At 55.3% G+C, this 10,212-nt stretch overlaps 1 protein-coding gene across 1 annotated transcript in view; it reads right to left on the reverse strand.

The window, feature by feature from the left end:
- The window catches only part of ENTPD8 (ectonucleoside triphosphate diphosphohydrolase 8), a 7,277-nt gene extending 5,497 nt beyond the window's left edge, over window positions 1-1,780 (reverse strand). The window contains 3 exon segments of the mRNA XM_010018916.1: window positions 10-111; window positions 631-748; window positions 1,658-1,780. Coding sequence (XP_010017218.1) covers window positions 10-111; window positions 631-748; window positions 1,658-1,780 — 343 coding nt within the window.
- Window positions 1,781-10,212: the final 8,432 nt, after the last annotated feature.

The following is a 10,212-nucleotide window of genomic DNA, read 5'->3' on the forward strand; positions in this document are numbered from 1 at the left end:
GTTCATCACTCTGGTTTTCAGCAGTAACAACCTTCAGGGCTTTATCCAGACACTCCCTTATGGAATCACCAGCTTTCAGGGGATCACTGGCATAGCTTGATATACCTTGTCCTGGAAGAGACTCAGGCTGGGACAGGCTGATGGGAATGGCTGTGAACAGGGATGTGGGAGCAAGAGGGAACAGGGCAGTAAGGTCTGTCACCTCTCAGCAACAAAGGGTACTTCTTTAGGGTCTCCTGGTCCCCCAGGACATGACTGACTCATTTCCCTCCTATGGCTTCCGCACCTCTCCCATGCTTTCAGCAGTGTCCCCAGCTCTAGAGGTGGCACCTTCCCCAGCCAGAACAGCAGCTCAGGCAGTCCAAGGTATGGGCATAAAACACAGAACACCATCAAGGTCCATCAGTCCCAACAAGTGTGTGGCACTACATGGTCCTGAGGGTCCTCAAACTACATGAAGCCAGTGGGGAGTCAGAGACCACCCTGCCTGCAGCCAGGGCTCCTCCCTGTGCCAGCCTGACAGACAGAGCTGCCCAGCATGGGCAGGCCAGCAAGAGGAAGGTCCAGGTCATCCCACCCACCACACCAAGGCGCAGGGCAGTGCCGAGCCCATAGTAGGGGAGTACTGACCGTGGACATCACAGGACAAGGTCTGGCTGATCACACCGGTGTCATTCTCCTTGTCCGAATCCCACTCATAGACAAACAGAGAGGTGTGGGATGAGCCTGCATCAAACACTATCCCATACTGGAAGGGAAAACCAAGACATCACACCAACGGGAGGAGCAGCAGCCTGTCCCCAGCTCCACCATGACCCTGCCAGGGTCGTGGGGCCAGAAGATGCCCCAAACCCATCTCTCTAAGGCTCAGCTATCTGCAGCATGGCAGAGCCAAGCTGTGACAGAGCCTGGCCTCAGAACAGGCATTTCTCACAGCAATGAAGGGACTTTTTCATTCCCGCTCCTGAGGCCTGTGCAGCACCATGAGCTCACACTGACATTTCTGAGTTGTTTCCTCATGCCTTTTTTATTTTCTTTCTTGGTTACAAACCCTTTGTGTCTGTACTGGCCCCACCTCGGAGCCAGCAACTCTCCCATCCCCAGTGCTCTCTGCTACTCATACAGCTGCACCCAGCCTGGGCAGGGACAGGCAACACGACACCAGCTCCAGGCCAGGAGCACCCAACTGCACACCTCTCCCCCATGAACCCCTCCACATCACCCTAAAACCAAGCCCCTTCCAGCAACCAGGGTATGATACCAAGCTGCATGGGATGCTTTTGCTGTGGGTTAGGGCAGGCTGGTGGGAGCTGGCAGGTACAAGGGCCATCAGGAGGTGTTGTGCCATGCGAGGGCAGACGGAGCAGGGCAGAGTTTTGCCTTGCACATCTGCCCCAAGGTAATGCCCTCAAAACATGTCCAGTGCATAGCATGCTGGCCGGTTCCAGAGCAGGCTTCCCACTCTGACTTGGAGGTGCCCAGGCTGTATTTACTCTGTTTGTATCTTGAAATGGGAAGAAAACACCCACCTGGCTACTACAAACCCCCCTTCAACTCCAAACCAAAGATAAGGTAGACAAGGTGGTGTCTCTGAGCACCTGCCCAAGGGGACTGGTCTCTGCAATGATGCTCGGGGACCTTCAAAAGAAGGGCTCACCTTGACAGTGGGTGGCAGGGTGACATCTTCAATGTTCACCAGGCTGAGAACAAGGGCAATGATGGAGAGTGCGACCAGTGCCCCAATGATGGCACTGATCAAGTGCTTCTTATTAGCGAACATTGTGGTGAGGGCTCCTGCAAACCCAAACACAGGAGAAAGGTGGTTGGACACGGCCAGCTGGGAACACCACCAGCCAGAGGGAGCTGCAAGGAGACCGAGGCTGAGCCTATCTCAAGCTGTGCAACTCGGAAATCCTGGTTGATGATCATACCTTCCCCTGGGAAAAGCAAAACTAGGATAAACTAGAGGGAATGGAGGAGAGGGGGGTGGTTGCCTGGCACAGCTGTGATAGGATCCCACAGCGCCCCAGGTCCTGTACCCACTCCTGCTCAGCTCACCACCACCGGGAAGGATGAGTTCCAGGAGGAGGGAAGGAAGCACTGCCCCAGACAGAGGGGAGCACAGGAAACAGCAAACTCCTCAGTGTGAGGTGTTGTAGAAAGGGAGGTAATTTTATTTTACAAGGTGTACTATGGTCAGCTCACCTGCAGCACTGTCAGACCCCTGCTCCAGGAGCACCCAGCCAGGTTGGATCCCTCAGAGTTGGCTTTGAGTCTTTGCTGTAGCTCTGGGCTCCTCCACTACCAACAGCAAACCTACCCTGGGCTTGTCTTTATATCCTTTGGAAGTGGATACTGCTGGAAAATCTCTTCCCCATTATTTTATCCCAGACCTCATCAGCCTTAGTCAAAACTCCTGAATAGGAGTTCTCTTGTTTGTCTCACAGGTGTATTTACAGCTCAGTTTGGCATCTTCCTGACACCTTATCTTCAACCAATTAGTTCCTCCTCCTCATTTGAATGAAATCACACATAGAAGCCCTGCAGCAATTAGTACACACCTCTCCTGTTAACCCTTGTCTCCCTACTTCCCTGTGCCTTTCCACACACATTTCTGTTTTCTCTTGCTCTCCAGTCTTAATATTTCCATTTCGGTCTCTACAAGGTCTACAGGAGGTGATATTTCCAGTATCCAGTGCCCTGAAAGCACACACAGAGTAGTGGGTGCCTTGATAGTAAGTTTTATTACAAAGGAATTAGAAGGAAATAAGAAGGAAAATCACATCAGAGAAGGAGGATGCCCCTGCCAGGGCTATCAGCAACACTAGCTGAGCTTTGCCAGGGGAGGCCAGGACACTGTCATGGCCCAGCTGGGACTGTGCTCACCCCTTCCCCCTGTGACATGGGTCCAGGCTGCTTCTGGGCTGGGGGTCTCTGCAGACATGGGGACACTGAGGAGAGCCGAGGGATGGGGAGGACTCAGGTCCCCGCAGCCCCCAGCTCTGCCTGCAGCCTCACACTGTTCCGGGCATGCACTGGAGGCTCATGGTGCAGGCTGGGGATCACAGTCCAGCCAGAGCCCCGGCACCTTGCCTGGGCTGGGAAGCACTGGTGGACACAGGGAAGCTGCTGATTGAGCTCCATGCCAGGGCTATCACAAGGGCGATCTCGATGGAAGGATTGTTCCCAGCTGCCTTATCTCAGCTGAGTCAAGTGCAGCTGTGCCAGAGGGAAATGTGTGTGACCTTCCCGGAGCACCTTTCCCTGTGGCCAGTGGGATGATGATTTCCGAGGCCCTTCTGTGTGCACATAAATCACCACGCTGTGAATTCGGGGGGCAGCAGTCCCTGGGTGCTGTCTCAGGTCCCATCTATTTGCAGCTTGCACCAAGCTGTGTGCTTGTGCCATACCCTGCTGCTGGGGTGGGTGCCTGGAGCCCAGAGATGCCACTGCTCCTGCATTCCCACCTCCACACAACCTTTGGACTCACGTGGCTTCATGGGAAGGGGGTGAATGAGTGTCTGCTGCCTTCCCAGGTCGGTCAATCCCCCTCTGGCTGCACAGGGGCTGGTCCAGAGATGTACTGAGCCAGGAGTTCTCATCCCCATGCAGGACAGAGGCACTCACCGGCCCCGGTCCCCCCGGGGCAGTTGGCACTGTGTGGTGACTGTGTGCACACAGATCCGATCAAACCCTCCAGCTCCTGCCTCCAAACCCAGGCTGAGCAACTCTGGTTTACTTGTCCTGATCCTTCTGTAGTAAAGAAATAGTTCCAGAGGTTACATGATAACATCTTAACTGCCTCTGGGCAGAAGGACAGGCAATGATTTCCCAGCTGGGAGGGAGCTATGACTCCATCTGCAAAAGCACCCAGGCAGCGGGACTGCCTGACCTACTGCTTCTGTTCCTGTTCATAGGGGTTTGGGTCTCTTTGCCAGGCTCAGCCCTTTGGCAACCCCGCTTGCCACCAGCATGGGACAAGTCCTGCCAGGAACAGCCCTGGTCCATGTGAGCACAAGGGCAGGGAAGGACAGACCTGGCTGGGACTCAGCTGACACCATGCCATGGTGCATGGCAGGCTCTCCTGGGCTGCCAAAAGAAGGGATGGATGGAATGGTCAGAATCCAGCCTGGGGCTTGTCCCAGGAGGGGCCAGGGTGCAGCTGAGGCCAGGCGCCCAAAGCAAGCTTTGCAATGCTTCCAGGTCCACCACCACAGCTCCTGAGAGCAATGGACCCCTCACAAGTGTGGTGAGTGGGACAACACCCTCAGGCAGGTGGGGACATGTGCCATCAAGGGACACATTGCCCCATGGTCCCACCCACAGTCTGTGGCCCTTCCTCAGGGATCCAGTCCCTTGAGGAGCTGTGTTTACTCCAAGGGGGCCTTGGAGCAGCCCCAGTGCTCTGGAGCTAGCGGGGGCCCTCAGCCACGCATCTTCATAGAATAATGGAATGATGGGATGGTTTGGGTTGGAAGGGACCTTAAAACTCATCCAGTTCCAACCCCCTGCCACATGCAGGGACACCTTCCACTAGAGCACGTTGCCCCAAGCCCCTGTGTCCAACCTGGCCTTGAGCGCTCCTCAAAAGGATGGCAGGACCAGACTCGGCCCTGCTGCTGAGATGGGCAAAGCCCCTGAGAGCTGGAGATGGGGGGCAAGCTGGGGAAGGTGCTTGTTGACGTCGATGAGCAGAACATGGGCATCCACACCTGGGGTGTTTGCTTGCTGTGAAGGCAGTGCCTGGGTGCACCAGTTCGTGTTCGCATGGGCAGATGTGCCTGTTCCCTGCACAGCAGCCATTGACCTCACAGCCACGAGTGTGGCTGGGAGACATGCCCCATGGTGGAGCCCTTCAGCCACCTCCTGGGGTCCTGAGCACCCAGCTTCCTTTGGAGAGGCAAAAGCAGTAGAACCAGTTTCACCAGCACTGTCCTTGAGCAAACAGCCTGTCTGAATGCCAAAGGCCTGGCAGGGCTCGGGCAGAGCTGCGGGATGGGCTGGCCCACAGGAGCACACACTCTCCAATGGCTCTCCCAGGTCCTCAGTGCTGATGTGCCCCAGCCCTGTTTGCCTTCAAGGGACATGGTCTGGTGAGAGCCAAATGTGTTATTTGCTCATAACTGAAAAGGGACCTACACAACAGAGTGGTTTGGGTTGAAGGGACCTGAAAGCTCATCCAATTCCAACCCCCTGCCATGGGCAGGGACACCTTCCACTAGAGGAGGTTGCTCCAAGCCCCTGTGTCCAACCTGGCCTTGAACACTGCCAGGGATGGGTCAGCCACAGCTTCTCTGGGAACCCTGTGCCAGCGCCTCATTCTTCTGACTGCAGGTAGACAAATCCCCTATGGAGAAGTGGTAGAGTACACACACACCCCTGTTTGATCTGCTTTTGTCTGTGACCCTTGAAATGCCTCTTTGAGACCAGGAAGCAAGTTGCCAGGCTGGCGTGGAGGCTCTGCAGGGTTCAAGGCCAGCCATTACTGCCAGTCACTGAGATGCTGGTGTTTGTGAAATGAGATCACCTCCATTGCTAACATCTTCCCTGTGCCTCCTGAAAGGGGAACACCCTGACTCAGAGCCAGAAGAGTCTCTCATTTCCTCACCATTCAATTTCTGCACCAGGAGGTCACTCCAGCTCTGGCTGTGTGAGGTGCAGGCAGTGCTCTGTGCAGGTCCCATGTCTCTGGGTGAGCTCCATCGCTCACTCCTGCCCCCTGTTCCAGTTCCAGACCCACCCTGGCTTTTCCTGTGACTGGTCCCAGCAAGGACCAGCTCCATCCTTCTCTTCCAGCCCGATTCCAGCAAGACTGGTGGAGTTGGGGGCATTTAAAGCTGCCTTCGGGATGCCCACGCCTGCCGTCCCAGCTAGCAAATAGCACACCAGCCCCTTCCTCCTCCTTCCTGTCTTTCCCAGTGTGCACCATTATTAAACATGCCCCAATTGCCCCTGACTGGCACTGTCTTTGTGCCGCATCTCAGCTGTGGGTGCTCTGGGTCAGGGACATGTGCCTGGAGCCAGCCCCTGTGCTGGCCATGGACACCCCAGTCTGTTCCCCTTCCCTGTGCACACCTATCACAGAGCAGGTGCTGGTGGTGGTTCCATCTCCCACAGCACCCAATGGGGCTCAGCACAATGCTGCATCCTTGTGAGATCCCAAGATTAATGATATCAATGGAACTATCAGTAGCTGACTGAGCCCTGCAGGGCAGGGAACTGGGGAATGGGCACGAGGTCCCTGCTGGAATGTGCTGCCCAGAGCTGGGGTGATGGGCTCCATGTGGTTGTGCTGGGATGGAGGGATGTGGTGGAGGGATGCTGCAGGAGGTGGAGGCTGTTGGATGCTGTGACACTCATGTATCTCCTAAAGTCTCCTTAAAGCTTCTGAGAAGCTGTTCTGGGGAATTCACATTTGCTGCAGCCTCCCTTCCTTCAGCCTTTCCTCCTTGTGCCCCACCACTCTGGCTGCTCCCCTCTGGAGCCAGTGCCAGTTGCTCCACACATCTCATCACATCTTTCCAAGGGTGGTGATTCAAACTGAACCCGTGCTTTCAACTGTTGATGAAGTCCTGGGAGCACCAACCCTGAGACTGGGGGCTGCAGCAGCTCAGTGCACTCATGCGCTCATGGGGTAACATTTGCTTTTGCACACATTGGCCATTAGCCAGGAACACCCCAAAGCCACCTCTGGGTCCTACATACCCAGCAGCTTGCCCAGCCACTCTGAACATGACCCTGCCCTAAGCACACCCTGAGCTTGCCCCCTCACCTCCAGAGTGGCTGTCACCCGCAGGAGAAGGGTGTCACATTGGGCACTGTGGTTTCTTCACTAATCTAGACAAAACACTACTCATCTTTTCATTTTCTAGGTGCTCTCCAATAACTTTCTGACTGCTTGTGCCAGTGTTCCTGGCACGTAGAAGCTGAGGTAAGATGGCTGCAGTTTGCCATTGCCTACATGCAGGGGGCACGAGCACCACACCAGCAGTGCACGTGGCCAAGGCAGTCAGGGTGAAAGCTGGAGTCACTGTTTTGGTTGTGAATGCTTTTAGCGTGTGAAAGTTACCAAAGACACAAAACAAAGGAAGGTGTGGGCAGCCTTGGCTCCTGGCACAGCTGAAGACCTGCCTGCCCCCAGCAGCTTCCTGATGGTCACTGTGTCTCTGCTCCACCCCAAGGATGCTGTAAAAGCCAACACAACTAATGCAAGACAAATTCCGGGGTCACTGAAGTCAGCCACCATCCCAGATGTCATGTAATTCCCAATCCTGACACCTATGTGTTGTCTCTCTGCCTTCCACAAATGATAAACCACAATGATCCTTTCTGACCTTGGTGCCTTGGTCTTGACTCTACAGCCCTCTAGAAGACATTCCACCACCCTGGTTTCCTTCTGTGCTGCTCCCCAACGTGTCTGCAGGGCAGCCTCTGGGCTGGGAGCAAGCCAGGGCTCTCCCCAACACGCTTTTAGCAGCAGAGCTGCAGTTGAGTGTGGGAAAGGCCCAGCTGGCAGCAATGAAAATAAACCCAGAGGTGAGATGTTTATCTTTGCCAGAGCATATTCCAGTGCGTAACAGAGTCTTGACTTGAGGAGCCTCCCTCCCCATGCCAGGGAACAGTGAATGGGGAGACCATGGCTCACACCGGGCAGAGGACAGGGTCAGGGTTGATCCCCTCAAGCTGTGTCCACAGGATTTCCCCCAGGGCGATGCTTCCAGAAAGAGTTTTGTATGGCCACATCTCCCCAGCCACAGGCTGGTGTGCCAGAGCTGCACCCTGCAGGGGTGTGAGAACACAGGATGTTTTGTTGCAGGACCTGGTGACCCTGGGCACAGCATGTGACTCCTTTGCACGAGGAGGAAGTCCCAGGATAGGATATGGCTGGTGCTGACTGCCAAGCAAAACCCACCACCCCGGCCATGCAGACAGTACCCCAGGGCAGCACCCTAAGTGCCACAGTTCAGCAATGTGTCCCCAAACCCCCTGGGAGCTCACCTGACCTCGGAGGAGCAGAGCTGGGACCTGCCGGCTGCTGGCTCTTCCCCAGGGCAGCTCCAGAATGCTGGAAAAGCCACTTGCAAGCAGGTGGATGTGGCCCCATCCCCTTGTCACACCCCACACCTGGTGACAGGCTGCTCACGAGGTTGGGGCTGCTGGTCCCAGGCCCCGTTCCCTGCCAAGCAATGCTGAAGCATGTGCTCATCTGTTTGATCTGGGGTTTCCTGGGTTTGCCCCTCTCTGGTGGTTTGGGAGCTGTGGGAGAGTCCAAAGGCACGGAGCAGTCCCCAGGGCAACTCCATGAGTGTGCCCTCCTGACTCAGAGGCTTTGCTGCTCTTCCTGCTCCTCTCCATCTTCACCAACCACCCTCTGGGCACAGAAGGGTTGTGCGCACAACCACGGCACAGGGACACCAAGAGCGGGGATAGACTCACACTGGAGTGAGGTGGAAGTGGGCAAGGAGTAGAAGCTGTGCTCCTCCCAGATGATGTGTCCTTGGCTTGCTCTAGCTTGGCCCATGTCAGCAGATGGCTGGTTCCAAGCAGGCAGACCAGAGGAACATCTAGAACATTACAGCTGCACCTTGGTGACACCAAGCCTTGGAAAACCACATGACAAGCTGAAGCAGGAGCAGAGGAGCTCCTGTGAGGCAGGTCCCAGTGCTCAAGGCCTGGCACCACCTCAAGGTGTGCAAGGATGGAGGAAAATGGGTGTTCCCAGCCTGTACTTACAGCACAGGACCCCTGTGCCAGCCCAGGATGGGCCATTGAGAGTCACTGGGGACATGGAGCCAGGGCTGGAGCCAGGTGCCACCTGAACAGAGGCTGGTGGGGAGCAGGTCACAGTGCACATCTTAAAAGGGGCCTGTAAGAAAGATGGGGGGAGACCTTTCAGCAGGGCCTGTTGTGACAGGACGAGGGGTGATGGGTTTAAATCAAAAGAGGGAGATTCAGGCTAGACAGGAGAAAGAAATTCTTTACAATGTGGGTGGTGAAACACTGGCACAGGTTGCCCAGAGAGGTGGTGGATGCACCATCCCTGGAGACACTCAAGGCCAGGCTGGATGTGGTTCTGAGCAGACTGATCTAGTTGAAGATGTCCCTGCTCATTGCAGGCGTTTGGACTAGAGGAGCTCTGAAGGTCCCTTCCAACCCAAACTGTTCTGGTGATTCTATCATCAGGGGCTAAGCCCAAACAGGTGTCAACTCATGGATGCTGCTGGAGCAGGTGGCTGGTTATCCCACTGCTGTCCTGTGACAGCCAGGACGAGCCAGCAGCAGTGCAAAGGGACAATCATTGTCACCAGCAGGAAACTTCCTCCCAGTTCCTATTCACTTTCTAGAGAGGAAAGGAGCAGCCACTTGTTCATTGTCCTCAGAGCATCTCATAGGGAGATCAGACCCACAGACATGCTCCTGGTACTCCTCAGGCCTCTTTTAAGCAACTCTGAGCTGGAGAGCTGGTTATAGAACAGCTCTGCAGCTCCAGATCCTCTCTGCATGAAGCAGCAAAGGAGAAAGGGTGATACCAGGAGGAGCTGGGTGGATGGCACAGGGACAAGGATGGGCCAGGGAGAAGCAGAGGCTGGGAGGGAAGTCCTGGCTCCCACGAGATGTTTTGTCAGAGGCAACATCATCAACAGAGTCTGAAGGTCTCTAAAACTCCGCGTCAGAAGGTGACCAATCCCTGGGCCTGACTCCAGGGCAACATTTGACATCTCACACCCTCGTGGTAGGAGCTGAGCCCAAGTGACGCTGAGGTGTGACGTGCTATTGGTATTGAACACACTGATCCATGCTTCCCTGAGGAATACTGACTTATTGACACTTCCTGGGGGTCTGGGGACAGTGTTTCACACAACACTGGGGTTCAGTGTGACCCCCCGCTTCACAACCAGCATCAGCCATGCACACTGCTGTCCCCATGCCTTGCCCCCAACACCCCATCTCAGTATTCAGGGAATGGACCTGAAATACAAAGAAACGCCCCCAACTTATTTGTTTGAAAATACACACATCAGTTCTCTCTGGCTCAGAGCATGGCCACATAAAGTGCTGCAGAGCACTGGAGACATAAAAGGGCTCAGGGAAGTGAGAGGAAAGACGGAAACAAATTAGCTGTGCTGCTGAATCACAAAACGCCAGCCTGGTTTGTGTTGGAAGGGACCTTAAAGCTCATCCAGTCCCAACCCCCTGCCATGGGCAGGGACA

This window comes from Nestor notabilis, unplaced genomic scaffold (genome assembly GCF_000696875.1).
Source record: "Nestor notabilis isolate BGI_N333 unplaced genomic scaffold, ASM69687v1 scaffold5220, whole genome shotgun sequence".
Taxonomy (NCBI): Eukaryota; Metazoa; Chordata; class Aves; order Psittaciformes; family Psittacidae; genus Nestor; species Nestor notabilis.